The sequence below is a fragment of the Haliaeetus albicilla genome, chromosome 2, assembly GCF_947461875.1.
Source record: "Haliaeetus albicilla chromosome 2, bHalAlb1.1, whole genome shotgun sequence".
In the NCBI taxonomy this organism is placed as follows: domain Eukaryota; kingdom Metazoa; phylum Chordata; class Aves; order Accipitriformes; family Accipitridae; genus Haliaeetus; species Haliaeetus albicilla.
In genome coordinates this window covers 23493270-23510459 of record NC_091484.1, presented here as the reverse complement: position 1 = coordinate 23510459, position 17190 = coordinate 23493270, and the positions used below count along the sequence as shown (strand labels likewise).

Below are 17190 nucleotides of genomic sequence, written 5' to 3'. Positions count from 1 at the left end.
CTTCAGGTTTATGGGAAAAGCATGCAATTCCTAAGTATTTTGCTGAGTGCATCCTTGTTCATGCAGCCTTTTTCAAAATTATCCTAGATGAAATGCTAAAAGTAACACAAATAACAGAATGCACATGGTATAACTAAATACTAACGGTGAACACAGGAATGAATGCGAGTACTTTGTTAAGATCCATTAAACAGCAAACCTAAATAATGCATTGCAGTACTCCTCCAGCCAGGACAAACTAATACTGGATGTGTATGCTTCACTCCAGCCAGTCATGAGTTTTTATAAAACCAGAACATGCTGGCACAGCACAGATTGCATTTGGTTTAATGCAATATCCAGAAATATGTTGTCAGAAGGTGTAAAAAGGCTTGTACCATGTAAAACAGGATCCCTGTAATACGGGATCTCAATCATAAACTGGCTCTGTATATGGATGGCAAAGAAATTTAATTATTGATATTTACATGACACGATTTGTAAAAATATGCTTTCCCCTCAATCTTTTTCAGAACATAATAATTGGCCATATGCCTCTTCACTAAACAAAACAGAAAATGAAGAGAAAAGCACCTTACTTGTATTTGGTTTTAAGTTAATGTAAACTTAAAGCCAACTTACAGAACAGCTGAATAAAACACCATGTCAGAAAAACAGCTTTGCTCTTCAACAGTTTCTATAACACATCTTTGCTGGATGACAAAAGCAAAACAAGTCAGAAGGGGGAAAATTAATTTGTCCCTCACTATTAAGAAATTTGTTTACTTAAAAACTGATTTTAATCTATAACCGAATAAAATATCAACAATGATGAATACCAGACTATGAAAACCACCTACTGCTTTTTAAAATAATGATAGTAGTGATACTTTTAAACCTTCCCAACATTTAGATATAAAGAACTACCCAAAGATATACTGAGAAATATTAAAAAGAAGCTCTGGAAGCCTACAAAACAACAGCCCAGGTTCCTAGATTTACATGCACTAAATGAACCACATTCCTGGTAAAAGCTGGTTTGGCTGGTTTTTGGATTTTTGCCATTTCGTTGGGGTTTTTTGGGGGGGAGGGTTGTTTTTTTTTTAAGAATGTTTAGTCAATAGAAAATGCCAATGTCATGTTTCAAATACAAATACATTACTAACAAAACACTCTTTCACTGAATTCCCAAACTGGTTTGATCCAGGTTTACTTCCGTGCTGTAAATCTTTTTTTCCCTCTTTAAATTTCAATCATAAAGCAATCTGATAAGTAAATTTATATTGATAATACTGCTACAGGATGTGCTACCAGAAGTATACAGTGTAGTTCAGTATTGATCTCATTTCTACCCTTTATCTCTACAAATACCAGGTAATCCAACCATGTCACTCAAAAGGATTACTAACAAACAAATTGGAAATACGGTATTTGTAAAAACCTCTCAAAGCAGCAGCACTGGTGATACATACATTTCTAATAATAAACGCAGACCCTGAACTGAAAGATGGAAAATCTCACCATTTTTCTTCTAGCACAGAATGCAATCTGAAGCTTACCATCAGGAAATTGCTCTGCATCATCATCAAACATGGCTTCTTTCAAAGCAGATTTATTAAAGGAACTGACACCATCAGAATAATTGTATGGGTTATAATCTCGTGAACGTGGTGAAGAGTGGGGAGGCATTGTGTTGAGTAATGATGTTTTGTTATCGAGAGCTGTTCGGCCTGTATCGCTCACACCACTTCCTGCTCGTAGGTCTACTATTCCAGAAGCACTGCAAATCTGCAGGAAAAGAAAAATCATACGAGCACATGAAATACACACTTACATGTTTCAATTAACTACATTACTAATTCATCTATGTAGCAAAAACTTACGAATATAAAAAATTTCAAACTAGCCTTCAAATAAGAAGTCTTAGAAACAATTCCCTAAACTTCGCTTTCCTAAAGAAAAAAAAAAAAGAAAAAAGTGTACATAGTCCAAAAATATTCATCATGAAATAGAAACAGCTGTCAATATTTTATCTCAAAAGTTTGATGCTAAGTAACTAAAAACATGTTTAAGCATAAACATATTTGGCAAGCTCAACAAATCTGAAAGCCAAAGTTCCATAGAAACAGAAGTTTAAAACACTGCATGTAGCACTGAAAAACCCACCAGTTTTGTACAGAATAAAATAAAACCTTTGGAAAAACATATGTTAAGGTGCAGACCTCTCAAAAACTGAACTCCAGATGTTTTGCAAGATAATCTATTTTTAAATTGCTAACATTTTAAACAAACAAACAGCTAGTGCTACTTCAAATTAGCATTTACATTCCAAAATGTGGTTCAATCCTAGGAATATATTTTTCTAAAGCTCTGAAGTAATTTTGGAGAAATGTCCCATTTCAGAAGTCGTAACATATAAACCTACTGAAAAAGATGCTTTATCATCTGTAACGAATCAAGCCATTGGCTTGGTTTGCTGATACTAAGATGCACTGATTTTAAATACTCACCGAATCACCATCATCTTTTTTGGAATCTCGTTTTACAGGCTCATTCATATCTTCCTGACTACGAAAACTGAAATTCTGAATGGCTTCAGTGACTCCACGAAGAGAGCTGTAAATATCTTCGGAATTCATGTTTTCAGTGTCATAGTCAAATGCACTGTGGGCCACAGAGGACACATAAATTAAGACGGATTTATTTTGTGATCCCATATTTTTAAGTAACATTAGCACAGAACTACATAGATTCAAGAAATATTAATAAAATTATTATTTTTCTTGAAACACATTAAGGAAGAAAGCTGGCTCTCCACATAACGAAATTGTATGATGGTACATCTTAGTAAGTGTACTGCTGCTGACAGACAAAGCACTGGGACTAGCTAGCTAAGGGAAGGGCTACATTATGTAGCAACATCTGCTGAAGAAACAAACTTCTGCTTTGTTTTATGAATATGAAACAACTGGGATTTTTACACCATACTCTTTCTGAAAACAGTTCCAAAGTAAGGAGGACTGATAAAACTCAACAGTTTTCACAGTAAGTTGATTGCTAAAAGCAAAATTACACCGTCCACTTCGCTGGCAACATCGGTACCACAAAATTAAAGACCAAAACGTTTATGAACTACTACTTTTTTAGCCTCCCCAATATTAAGTCTGGTTTGATGACCCAGCTGACCTAGTCTAACATTTGTTGGAAATGAACATTTCTGTTTTCTAACCCCTTTGCTAATCTATTTGCACTCCAAGGTGCATGGCCCTTCCCACCTCAGGCCAGCCCTGGCACTTGTCATACCCTTCAGGGAAGCTATAAGCAGTTCACTGGACTGCCATTCAGTGGAGAGAGGGGGATTATTTTTCAGCATCTGTCACTTTGTGCAAAATTCCCTCCACGCTTTCACTGTCAGGGTTACAATTTTGGATAACGTGTAATGAAGCCTTAGATGCAGAACTATAGCAACACCAGCTTACATTACCTTGGTGACAAAGTGTTCTGCGATGTATTGGTTGGGGAAGTGAGAGGACTTGACCAACTTGCTGGGGAGCGTGGAGTAGGTCTTGTTAAAGGACTTCCCATTGATCCCTGGAGGAGGAGAGGTGAGAAGAGATACTCCAGTAGGACTTCAGCTTCCCTTTTAACTTATTATTGTATTTATTTTCTAGGGCCCAGAAACATTTAAAGAGCTTCTATTTAAGTTCTTGATTGGCTAACCAATTACTAGTAAGTTCAATCAGGTATAACTTTGAAATGAGTAAAGTAAAAGATAAACTACTCTTAAAAAGCACATGCAAAATTACTAGGTCACTTGGAAGCAACATAGACTTAGAAAGTATCATTCTCTGGAGGAAAAAGAAAAGGCATTCCATAAAGAGTGATATCTGCTATTAAGACATAATTCTACATAGGATTTAGGTTGCCTCCTGTCCTCTACCAACCTTGTTGCTCTCACAAATAACTATACTGAAATGGACTTATGTTCAAAACACCAGTAACTTCAGAAAGAATAGTAAGAGGTGTAGATACCTGACCACTGTTGCCTGTATTCCGGAGATGATTATGGAGAAGCTTTGTGGCTCCATCCTGAAATGTTTTTGGTAAAGCACCCAATAGCATTGTAAACTCTGGAGTGTTGAGTTCAAAAAGGGAAATCAGCACTGACTGCGCAGCCTAGAAGAAAATACACATTGAAGATATTAATTTGAATTTCTAAAGTAATTTTATTAGCAAGAAATGCTATAATGAGTGGTAGTCACAAAATGTGACTTAAGTCTTGATCAAGCTTGAATAAGGATGTTAACAGATGTGAACAAAAGCAATTCATATTTGCTGGTGAGCTGGAAGTTCAGATATTGATAAATCCAGGCACACAATAACAAGCTTAAAATTTGCACAATCATTTTAACAAGCAGTCTTTGAGAAACATGCTCCTCAACACTCCCAACCCCAGATTCCTACTTAGTAAAAAAAGTACTGAAAAGAATTCACAAAATGGCTTTTTAAATTTGTTCAACTTGCCAAACCCTTTAAGAGAGGAATGGAACACACCAGGCAGGAACAAGCCTGCAATTCCTTCTCCTGAGTTCTGCAAGTGATAATAACAGATTATGGATAATCAACACACTAGCTTGAAAAGGCATGGTTATGGATTTAAAAATTTAAAAAAAAAAACGAACCCCAAACCAAACAACAAACCCCAAACCAAAAAAAACCCCAAACCAACAGATATCCTAATTTGGAATGAGACAGTCTTGATTTTGAGTTGTGATCACAGCACTTGATATTCTTTATAACTTATCCTACAGTCAAACTAGTTTGTTAACCTTCCCCCACCTTCCCGCCCTGCTTCCTTTAGCTTTTTAAAAGATAAGCAAACATCATGAAGAATAATTTAGCTGACTACATATTCTAAAGATGAACATTGTTAAGTACTGGAGTTTGTGGTCTACTGGATGTCACCTCCCACACCCTCAATTTTAATAGTTCATCTTTAACATCATCCTCATCCTACAGCATGTTTTACTATATATTTTTTTAATTGGTATCAAAAAATAGAGCTCTTTACTGACAAAGCAACACAGTAAGTTACACAATGGTTGGGTTCCCTCTAGTAAAGGAATGTTGACTGCATGACTTCGTAACGCTTGTACAGTTTGATGAATATTCACTGGGTAGTCTAACAAACCTGTCAACATAGCAACTAAACCAACACATGCAATGAAGGCCTACAGATTAAGTTCTCCATAATTTTTTAATAGTTTCTTTGTAGTACAAAACTCTGATTCTAAGATTAAGCAACTATGTCTAGTTTATACAGCTCACCATCAAGGTCTGCCATGCACTGGAGAGAACCAGTGCCTCATGCTAGACAGAATGATAGGCAGCTTGCTTAAGCAGCAATATACTTCAAGCAAGTAGTTTAGAAAATTCTTTTAGACATTTATTTCCCTCCTTTTGCTTCCAGAGCAATGAACTGTAGCATTTTTTAATTAAAAGTGGAAAGCCAAGGTATGAGCACACATACCAGCACACATCTCAGTATTAAGTTTAATGACAAAAATACTAGCATGTTAGATTGCCACAAATTATCTTTGCACACTCGTGACTGGCTGTTTTCTTTAACTTTTATTCCCTTCTCGCTCTGAATGCCTTCCTTTCAAGGGAACACCCTGAATGCCCTCTACAATCTGTCTTTAATATTTCTCTTTTCCTTGTTATTTCTTATGGTCAGTCTTTTAACAGAAATTGATACAAAGCAAAACCAAAACAAATCCAGCAACTGAGCAAAGGCTTGGGAATTACCACTTTCATTTTTCTGTCCTGTTATCCATGTCTCCACTCCATAACACTGTGTCTATTTAAGCTGCCAATAGAATAACAGAATAGACAGTCCAGGGTCATATCAGGAAATAAACCGGTATCATCAAGTTTGCCCAAAATGAAGCTCAGCCTGAAGTATCAAAATTGATACTGATTCAGAGAAGGTTTTCAGCTATACAATTATCTATTTTCTCTCTCTCTTCCTTGACAAAAAAAGAAAAAAAAAAAAAAGAAAAAAAGAGGCATTTTAGAGTATTTGGAGGTTTTTCTTCTCCTCAGCATAAGCTTTCTCTCTTGAGATTTAAGTCCAGTCATACAGAAAACATCTTTAAAAGTCTGCAATAAGGATTAGAAATATTTGTTTAGTTTTGTTCTTAGAGGAACTCTAATAAGATTCTAATTCCTTCCAGAAGAACTCTAATCTTAGAAGAAATCCAAGTTCTGAAACACAGAATTTCACCTTCCAGAAAGGACCTCCAGAAAGTACTACCATGCCACTGAACTGCACTGAGTGCCCAACTTCAGATTAATACAATAAAAAAGGATTTTTCATAATACTTAGTACCAGAAATGTTTTTACTAAAAAAAAAACAAAAAACCACCAAAACCAAAACCAACAACAACAAAAAAACCAAAACCCAAACCCATCAATTACACAGAAATACACTTGGCAAAAACTTTTAATTTAAAGAATCATACTAAATGCTATAAGCTTATTAAAATAAATAAAATGAAAAAGCCTGTGATAGTAGGCTGTGAAGCCTGTTAAGAGAACGAAACATTTTGTACCATCAGAATAACTCTTTTGACTACTTATTGGTGAAATTTTATTTTCAAGAGTTATTAAAGGCTTTTGGCAGTAGTTGCCTCTAACAGCTGTGTTATGGAAAGAAAAAATAAAATGAGAAAACTTCAAGTAATTAAGGTGTTCCAGATGATTAAACTCACTGGCAATTTTTTCCGTGATTCAGTTACTTATTGACATAAAAATGCTTATTAGACATATGAACCATCAGATATGACAGCTTGCCACGTGTCTTAGTACTAAAACTTTACTGATTTAGAAGATAGTGCTGCTTCAATTCCTCTCCTGTTTTATGGTCTTATGTATGTCACTAGAACATGGTACTAGGCAAGAAAAGTCCATAGGATATAATCTATTACTGCTTTCTCACACTCATGAAGTTATAGAAGTGAAAGGCAGAAACATTATCTCCAATATAAACTGTCCTATATTTTTTTATTACGTATTCCACAACTTCTTGATATCTGCAATGTTCGTAAGTTATTTTTACTTTTGTTCTCTTCACATTACACACTTTGTGAGACAGCTCCCCCAAAACATCCCTCCTAAAGAAAGGAAGTTTTGGTACTGTTTCCAGAAACAATGAATTTGCCAACTTAATTAAGTTGCCTTAATTGAAAATAGCAAAGGAAATCTGAATGGTTACAACTCTTCAAACTGCAGAAATAAACAGAGAAAAAGAAACAGAAGAGTTAGTTCTCTGTGTCAAAGATGCTTGCACTTACAAGCCATGAAGTAAATAGGTTTGTTTAGCATTCACAAAGTGTTAGCATGCTGATAATGGCAGCTACGACAGAATGGCTGGTGACAATCAGAACAACAAAACTATTCCACCAAACTGCAAACAAAATTCAACGATTTTTGCTTTCTGTAACTGGAAGGACTATTTAGAAACTGTTTCCAAAGAGTGCACTAGTACATTTCTCATGGTTATTCCGTATCCCTGGTACATCTACATAACTCACAAATATTAATTTTCACTTCACAACAGTTATGTGGAAAAGGGAGTTTTGCACTGGAACTGGACCATTGCAAGAACAAACCTTTGATACTACCTTATTAAAGCACAAACTTTCTTTTGTCAAAGGGTCAACAGTTATTTACCTATCTTTTGTTAAACACAAAGGATTTGAGAAAATCCAGAGATTGAACCAAGTCTGCTACCAAACTTACCATTCCTGTTACAAATGTGCTATTAGTATCACAGAGTGTGGTCTCTGAAGTAATATTAAAACTGTATAGAAAATGCCCACTGAAGAGATTTTAATACCAGATAGTGCTTGAAACAAAGTTATTCCTTGTATTATGAAAGATAATCTCAATGTATCAACACACATGAAAACACAACCCTAACGGAGAGTTTCAACATGTGCTAATTTTAAATTTTTACTTAAATATTCTTACACATACAATTTTTGGCAGAGTTTTACTTCGTCACTTCTGATACTTTATACAGAAAAATTAGGTGTGTTTGCCGAGAAGGATATAAAAGTACCTTTTCTCTATGAAAGAGTAAGTTTGTTTTTAAAAGAGAAATAATTTTTTTTGTTTAGGCAAGAAATATGAGCTTCTCTAATTTGCCAAGATACTTCAAATGTATTGCAATTCTAAGCACACGTTAACAAACATACCTTCCTAACATCTGAGCTTTTAGGTTCTGTGGTCCAGGTGATAATTCGAGACACTGCTAACCTAGTTTCACTTGAATTTACAAAATCTCCTGGATCCATCTGTTGTGCGAGAGTCTCTATGTATTTAAGGATTGCAACTTTGACCTGCAAAGAGAAATAGAGTCAGGTGGACAATGAAAATGGTATGCTGCAAGAACAAGTGTGCTCACAGAGTACAATGTTCATTCCCTAAATAAAGATGATTTTTTTTTCTAATTAAACATCTTCTCAGCATTAATATAAAACTCTACAGAATAAATAAATTTACAAATGGATATAACATTTCAAGAAGGGAGTTATTCCTCAGAAATTCAAGTATTAATAAAAATCTTAAATTTCACTGGTAGCAACTAAAAGATACACAAATCATTGCATATGCAGAAGCTTGTATTTAACAAAAAACCGAAGTACTCAAAATATTTAAGAATAATCACAATTTTAAAGAATTACTCAGAGTTATTAAGAACTTTTTTCAAGTACTAAAATGAAAAATGAACATCATTTGATGAACCAATAATCAGTTCCTATTAGTTCCTCCTATGTAGTTAACAGCATTCTTTTATAAAACACCGGAGTTGAGCAGTCACTATCTTCGGGGATAAGCCACATGAATCTTCCCATTAAATACTAAAAAGGTATGGAATAGAAGTTCTACAAAAGAGTTAGAAGGGGTCACGTGCACTTTTCCTTTGAAGTTATTTCAGAAACAGAGACATGGATTTACCAGGACAGAAAAGCTGCTTCACTCCCTCATTTATCTGAGTATCGTTCTCCTGCTCCACCAACTCCCTCTAGTCCTTATGCAGAATCTCTGTTTTATACACCCCAGACTGCAGCCTCTCTCTAGTTTCTCCCAAATTGCACCACTGCACAGCTTTGGGCAAAGGGCTATTATGCTTTTATCTCCCTTAAATATTTATGTTCTCAGCTCCTGCTGCCCCAGAGATTTGTCATGCAACCCATCAACAAAAGCAGTGAACATTAATTTAGGCCACCTCTTTGACTTAGCTGCTTTTATTTCCACTAATAATTGTAACGAACCAGAAATACCTCCCAGGAAGGAGACACCTATGTTCATCATAACCAGAACGAAAAAGAGCTCTGGGTATATTTTCAATTGTTCATGGCTTGTAGTACAACTGTTCTGAGCAAAACTATTTAGAAACTTCCCTTGGTCATGAAAATTTGCAAGCTATTAAAAACTCAAGGTACACTAAGTGACACACACATTAGTGATAACTGATACATGTAGATTAATAACAAATACTTCATTTTCACAGCAGCTGTTAAAGATCGACTTCTCCAAAGTTATACATACAACAAACAACAGCTGGAGGCTTTCATTCTATGCAGATCATTACCAACAAATGCAGTCAAAAAACCCGCTACTTGCTAGACATTTTCCAAAGGGAAAAAAACCCACAAACATCTCCGCAGCAAAAAACCTTAGGCTACATGTTTTTCCAAACATGAAGTATTAGTTAAATTTCTAGATTACCAAGTGAAAACATTATGACAGCACTACGTTTCACTGTTCACAATTTAAATACATACAATATCACATCTTAAAAAAATTATTGGTAAGAACTGTAACACTTAGAACATTGAGGAATTTCTCCCAGTGAAAAAAATCTGGAGCACTGTATCTGAGGGCACAGTATTATTTAGAGTTTAAACTATTCCAACAGAGTAAATTGCACAGACTTCTGGAAAGATGGAGGTTCTCAGGAGACAGAAGACCACTGAACAGAATACGAATGGAGAGAATTCACACTAGTAAAGCTTTTCACAGCGAGACAGATATTCAAAGCTAAGTTTCACAACTATTTTGAAAGAGACTGTTTTTCACTAATTGCTTTTGAGAGAAGACATTCTGGAAGGGGTACCTTTCTGTGCTCAAATACGAGACAGTATTATTACAGATAAAAAAACCTCGCACCCTGAATAAACTCTGTAATAGCAGTGAATCTACTTATGATGTATTTTTGTCATGATTTCCTGTAAGTGTATAGAGAGTTGCGATTCAGAAATAAATGCTCTAACATAGTCCTCTTCAACAATCCATTTAATCTCTCCGAGAGCGTTGATAACAATTTTTTACTGCAATGAAAGCAGCTCCAGGAATTCTTACAATGAATATTTGCCGTTAATCTGAAACCATTGTCTCTGAAGTTGTTTAATGCTGTCTTGACTTTCTTCGTACTCTTCTAAGTTGAATTTATTGTACTTTTGCTGGACTATAAACACGGAGACATTTGTCCTGTACAGCATATAACACAGACATTTTGTTTAAGAATAGCACTACTGTAGTGAGTTGAAATACAGATCGAGCCACAATTAGCACTATTACTCACAAAAAAAGATTAGACATAAATGGAACTGAAGTGCTTCATAAACATCTTTCACAGATAATAAAATTACAAATTCTGGCACAAAAGTACATGCAACTACCTCCAGAGATTCAGGAAATACCATAAGTCAGTGCCAGAAGGCAAATATTTTCCTGTCCTGTGAAAAATTTGAGATTTACACCGTTTCATTTGCTGCATCAGGGCAAGATAAAAGAAACACTTCACATAACAGGAAAAAAGACAAAAGAAGAGAGGAATGTAGAGAAGATGCTTTGCTTAAACCAGAAAAAAGTCTATCTCTTATAGTGCTTTCCTGGGATGCAAAAGACTCTACTCTGCCTTACTCAGACTAAATAAAAGCAATCACACAAAGTGACTTTCAGATTGCCACATCCCAGGTGTCTGTCCCTCAGTTACCGAATACTTAGAGGAGTGACTGCCTCTGCCATTATTTAACCAGATGACTAAAAGGTAAACTAAAGATGAATTTTGAAGGGCTCTTTCATCTCTGTGAATCTGTGTCATTGGTTGGTTAGGTTTTTGTAAATCCAGAAATTTTAATACCGACTTTGGAAAAAGAAAAAAATTCTTCTGATGAACTGTGGCAAAAACCTTTGTCAACAAATCAGTATTTTCAAAGGAAAGAAGGGTTCAGAAACTTGTAATGAACTTTGGCCACAATGCTTAAATCAATTCCTCACTGCGTTTGAGGTATTTGATATTCAACCTGAGAAAAAGGAAAGTGATGATATGAAGTGTATTTCAGGACAACACTCATCCTTTGGAAAGCTTATGTTCTGCATCTGTGAAAATAAGCTTAATAGAATATACGCCATCTAGAAGATTTGACTCCTATGCCCATCCACACATTTGACCAAAACAGATACATGCATCTGGCACCTCTAAACTGCTTCAGCAGTTCATCACACCTATATGTAAAATTATAGCAAAACAAAGTAAGATAGATACAGTGCAGTACACTGTGCTGCATCCTCCATGGATTAGGTCAGCAGAATCATATCTTCTCTATGTTTGGTCCTCTTACTGGCTAGCTATCCAAATCCACCTCCGTGGCCACTCTAAAAGCTTGACTTTTATCGTCCAAGACTTAGCCATGTTTGTAAGTGTAAGAACAACAATGATAGTTTACTCTAAAGAATCATGATTATTTACTACCACCACATGAAAACCAGAGGGAAAAGTCATTTGCAGAAGGGAATCCTTCCACGGAGCAAATTTCTGATCTACCACCCCTTCTTATATCTGACCATCTTTAAGGATGCTGAAAATCCTTTCTCTGATTTTTCCTGTCACAGTGAATGCTGTTTCTCAGTATGTCTAGCCCAAAGGCACACTCTGCAACAAAATAGTAATTTATCAGAATAAGAACAAAAGCTGAAGACTTCAAGAAATGGAGTAGTGCCCTAGGATTATCAAGTGATCTGATAGACATCTGGGTGCACTGAGGATGGGATTTAGACAAAACACTCAAGAACATGGATATTAAATGGATACTTTTGCAATTTACATTCACTAACTTTACTGTCTGGATCCAGAAGTTGTAGTTACCTCACAGAGATGGAAGTAAGGTGTAGATACCACTTTCTTCTGAAAAAAGCTTACCTTCTCTTAAACAGTTACATACTTCACTGTCCCAAAAATTCCTTTTAAATACTCTTGATTTTATTTCAAACTAACAGGTGTTGTTCTGTGGAGGTAGTTTTTACCAACATCTTGATTTCAGAAGTCTCTCTCAAATACTGGAAATTATTTTCAGCATGTCCTCCCATTAAGTGCTTCAGATTTCTTAATTCTTTCTAGGTTGCATAGTGAATATTCTTGAACTTAGCCCCAACTCAGCCTATTAGGCGTCCATGTCTCGTTCCAAATCTACACTCTCAACTTTGAAACGTGATCGATATGCGTTTACCAGTTATACTACTGTATGGAATAAAGAACATCTCAACCATCAAATTCACCTTCCTGGGGAGGAAAACCAAGTAAAACAAAACCAAGCTCAATTTGTTCCAAGGATTTATTTAAACAACAAACTGATTTTTACTACCTCATTTGCTGTCTTCAATAAATGACAGCAGTCCCTTTTTAACACAGCTCTACGAAGCAACAGTGGTCAACGTATCAACTGTCCTCAAAAGCTTAAAAAAGTAAATTTTACTGTATTGTAGACAAAAAAGGCATATTCATGTGACTTTAGGTTCAACATAACTTTGGAAAAGTCGTATTCTTGTGCAGTATCAAACTATGTAAAAGTATTTCGTGCAGGATAGAGCAGAAAATGCCAGTTATCATATGCTTGTTATTTCCCCATTCACTTCACTTGTAAATCTTCTTAGGATTTGATGCATTTTTCCTAAAAATCAACTCTCTTTGGAACTGTAAATGTACTACAGATTACATTTTTACTTTACAGTTATACTGGCAGCTCTATGTGCTATAGATTCTTATGTAAAAATGTGTGTAAATATAAAGCTACACACTGCTTTCAGAAAAGTAAGTGTACCACAAAGGGAGCTGATTTTTAATACAGTAACTCAAGTTCATAGTAATATTAAAATAATTTAAATTCATTCAAGACCTATCAGGCTGAACACAGGAAAAAAATATATATGAACTAGGAAAACACAACTGGGAAATCACAAACATAAAATTAGAAAAGACTTGATAGAGTGAGTTTGCATAACCAGCTTGATGTTAGGCGGCCACATTTTTGTTGCTCATTTTTACTGTACTGTGGTTTTATTAGATCTCTCTCGCAGCAAACATTTTCATACTAGTGAAACGTTTAAAATTGAACATCTGCATGCTTAAAGTTTCTCACAAAGGTTAGTAGCAGCATACGAATGCATTCAAATAAAAATTATTTGAAACACTGTAAGAGTTTGACATAGGGTTAAGAATAAAGACAATAATTCAGACAAAAACCTTTGAGCTCCAAAAAGAGCGAAGCTGGTCCTGTAGTGCTGGCTTGACTGTCTGAAAGTTTACAAAAACAAAATCCACTAATTGAAAACCTTTTTTTGGTTGTTTTTTTTTTTTAAACAAAACAAAAATAACAATCCAAATTCAAATATTAAGACAAGCAAATGTCTATCAATGAAGATTTATGTTTGCAATGCAAGCCTGAAAACTCTTACCTTCAGGCTAGGTGTTTGGGTTTGATCAACAGTAAATCTCATTAAAATACTGAATTGGAGGTCATTTGGAAAAGATTCCCTGTAAAACAAACAAATCAAATCATGTTAAGTTACATGAAATTTTCTTTTAGTACCTGTTGAGAGGCACTAAATAAGCCCTCATTCTTTTCAGTAGAGAAAAACTTTAGTACTTTTAAAAGAAAAAAAATGTCTACCCATTTTGTTGATATTGTATCTGACTTCCAGAAACATTCAACTAGCATGTAAAGGACAAAAATTAAGAAATTCCTGCTTTGAAGCAATTATAGCTAGAATAGATAATGCAAGTAATAATGAATGATATAATGATGATACAGTTGTATTCTGAGTCTGAATCTATGCAATCCTCAAATTAATAGGCAGTGGTACTGCTAATGGTATACACCAGACTCCTCCTGCACACTTCCCTGAACCATCCTGTTCTACCTTGGGCTGCCTCCGCTCTCCCACATCGCACACTCAGGGTATGACCTTCAAGGGCTCTGCTGCAGCAGCAAAAAAAAGATATGTAGCAGATCATACTCCCTTCTCTCCCTGCAACATACACCATACCTCTCCCCTGATTTCACTGATCTGCCACATGAATAGGTTCAGCTGAGGCCTAGACTGCTTAGACTGTCCTGTACTTCAGAGAACAGAGGATGAGAAGTAGATCCCAGAGTCCCTCCAACTCTATTTAAAAATCTAGCCTTCATCTAGAAATAATACTGGCGAGGGATAGGCAGCTCTGGTGGCCCGCAAAATCATGTAAGATCATTTTGGATCAGGCTATTCGTGAAGTTTGGGGAGAGTGGAAGACAGAAATCAAATCCATTATTGTGCCATAGCTCCTTAAAAGCCTGCTGGCAGAGAGATTAATATTGCAACAATATTTTTATATCAAAATAAAGAAGTTCAAACACAAGCACTCCATCACTGAACACAAGGCAAGACAACAAACATATATGGCTCAGATACACATTTTGGAATCAGGTAAGTAGTATCATATTAATTGTTCAGCATTAAGGACTCAAACCCTTTCAACTAAGAGTCATTTAGGAAAGCAAAATGCTTAAGCAGCGAGGTTTACTGAAGTTTCATTTTCTGTTATTAGATCTATATTTTTCCAAGTATCTCATAGCACACTAAACCCCCCCCCAAAACTTGGAAGTAGCACAAAGGTTTGTATTGGTTTTTTAGTGTTGTTTTTTTTTTTAAAAATTACTTTTTTTATTAACTCATTACCTTGTGACATCAAGTGCCTTCTGAACTTTTGCTTGTACAGACCCAAGCAAATCAGCACCCATCTTTTTCAACAGCTGTGTCAGCAGTACAAACAGCCAGTCCTGCAGGTCTTCTTTATGGACCTGGATGAAGTCCACCAGTGTCTCCAAAAACATACTGAACACCTACAAGGCAGAAGAAGATGGAAAGAGGGTGGGATGGGGCAAAAGAGGAAACGACACTGACATATGCTGAACTTACAAACAAAGAAGAAAGCAGTAAGGGAATCAGAGGCAGAGAAAGGCAGTGTTTTGCAGCCAAGCAGGAAAAGAAAAAAAAAAAAGAGAAAAAAAAAAAACTTTCTTGCCCTCTCATCGGATTTTGATAGAAGAGTACATTGGAAATGTTAGCTGACTTCTGCAGAAGTTTGACAATTAGGTATTCCATGCAGTTTCATCAAGAAAAGAAATGCTTACTGTGATGGCTGGCGCAACCTCAATTTTTTCAGTAAAACAGTTTTTTACCCTTTCAAGCTTTATCATCAAGTTGATTTGACATATTCCTCAGACTACAAAACCACTTGCTCTCTAAAACCAAAAAAGCTGCTACAATTCTTTAGCAAGATATTAATTTTAAATATGTGCATTACTAAATACTGCAAAATCATGAAAGCTGGCCAATTCCTTTACATAAAATACTTGTTGAACAGAACAAGATTCTCCTGCTATTGCAGGTATCCAAACACAAAATTATTCACTAGAGTATGGAGGGGGGGGAAAGGAGGGGGGGGAAAGGGGGGGGTCGGGGGGGGAAAGGGGGGGGAAAGGGGGGGGAAGGGGGGGGGAAGGGGGGGGAAAGGGGGGGGAAGGGGGGGGGAAGGGGGGGGGAAGGGGGGGGAAGGGGGGGGAAGGGGGGGGGAAGGGGGGGGGAAAGGGAAAAGACATATTGTATTTATAGTAACCTCAGCACTCAGACCAGGCAGAAGAGCTTTTTGGAGGGAAGGGGTAAAGCAGGGCATGACAAATAGGTAACTTAGTTTAAACGGCCTTTTTAGTATCTCACTAATTTTATGTTTTTTCAAGACTTACAGTGAAATTGGGATGTATATGCTCTATACCGGTGTGGCCCATGGGTTTCCCATTTCTCTGAGAAGAAAAATGGGTGTTTGGGCTGAAAAGACTACCTTCACAACTGATATGCACTCCAGCACCAGCAGATCAGTGGGTACCGAAGCAGAAGTATTGCTATGATGCAAAGAGGGTTGGAGAGAGATTGCCTCCTGAGTATGTATGACGTGGGTACAAGGTTGGAAATAGCTGCTGCAGCAGAAGGGCTGGAACCCTACATCCTCCTGAGGCTCACCTGGCTTGTCATAAGGCCAACTTCTGCTGCTGTCTGTGAGAGTGGATGATCCTAAACTGTGATCATACCTCACATGGCTGCAGAAACCAGTCCACGGAAGTGGGCTTTCTTCCACAGCACTGATCAAGGCTGCTGCATGCCCACATCACTTAAGAAATTAGATCTCTTTTCATGTTGATAATGAAGCCAGGGTAGGCAAATTCACACCATAAAGTGAAAAAAAAAAATCCATACAGGTATCTTTAAAAGAAGTGCCTCAAAATTTACATTAGAAATGAAATATAAATTCAGGTTTTTTTGTCAAGAAAGGCAAAATCATCCTTCAGGTCCCTTCCAACCTGCTATTCTATGATTCCTTCAAGATCTAATAAAGACCAAGGAGAATCTTTTCATAGACATCTTAAATACTGAAAAGCTGTGTTAGAAACAAAACAGTACAAATCCCGCTCAACATAAAGCCCATCGGGATGAGTTAATTTAATTAACTTCCCTTTTGGGGCAAACTACATTGAAAAATGTAAAAATAAATTAAAAAAAGATAAAATTGCTAACTCCTCTGCTCTCTGTCTAAATTTGTATTCAAGTCTGATGTTTAAAAATTATCCTCCCAGTAGTGGGAAGAAATTTTTATGCTTGGGATTGGAAATGTCTTCTGTACTTGGCTAAACTGAAACAATATACCACTTTGTGCCCACTGCTTGTGCATCCACAATTATAAGACCTAGACAAAATGAAACCAAAAAGTACTTTCTGTATTGGAATATGACAGTCTTTGGATTTCACAGCCCTAAAATTCGGGA

At 36.2% G+C, this 17190-nt stretch overlaps 1 protein-coding gene across 46 annotated transcripts in view; it reads right to left on the bottom strand.

Moving 5' to 3' along the window:
- CLASP2 (cytoplasmic linker associated protein 2) overlaps nucleotides 1–17190 on the bottom strand; it is a 152412-nt gene that overhangs the window by 10558 nt on the left and 124664 nt on the right. For 25 of the 46 annotated variants that reach the window (XM_069810159.1, XM_069810031.1, XM_069810047.1 and 22 more), the window contains 8 exons: nucleotides 15050–15213; nucleotides 13787–13865; nucleotides 13575–13625; nucleotides 8242–8385; nucleotides 4012–4155; nucleotides 3464–3570; nucleotides 2490–2643; nucleotides 1539–1767 (listed from right to left, as the gene is read on the bottom strand). In XM_069810159.1, the coding sequence (XP_069666260.1) occupies nucleotides 1539–1767; nucleotides 2490–2643; nucleotides 3464–3570; nucleotides 4012–4155; nucleotides 8242–8385; nucleotides 13575–13625; nucleotides 13787–13865; nucleotides 15050–15213 (1072 nt within the window). The remainder of the gene's footprint in view (nucleotides 1–1538; nucleotides 1768–2489; nucleotides 2644–3463; nucleotides 3571–4011; nucleotides 4156–8241; nucleotides 8386–13574; nucleotides 13626–13786; nucleotides 13866–15049; nucleotides 15214–17190) is intronic. The other 21 variants (XM_069810055.1, XM_069810117.1, XM_069810216.1 and 18 more) reach the window with 1 other exon arrangement.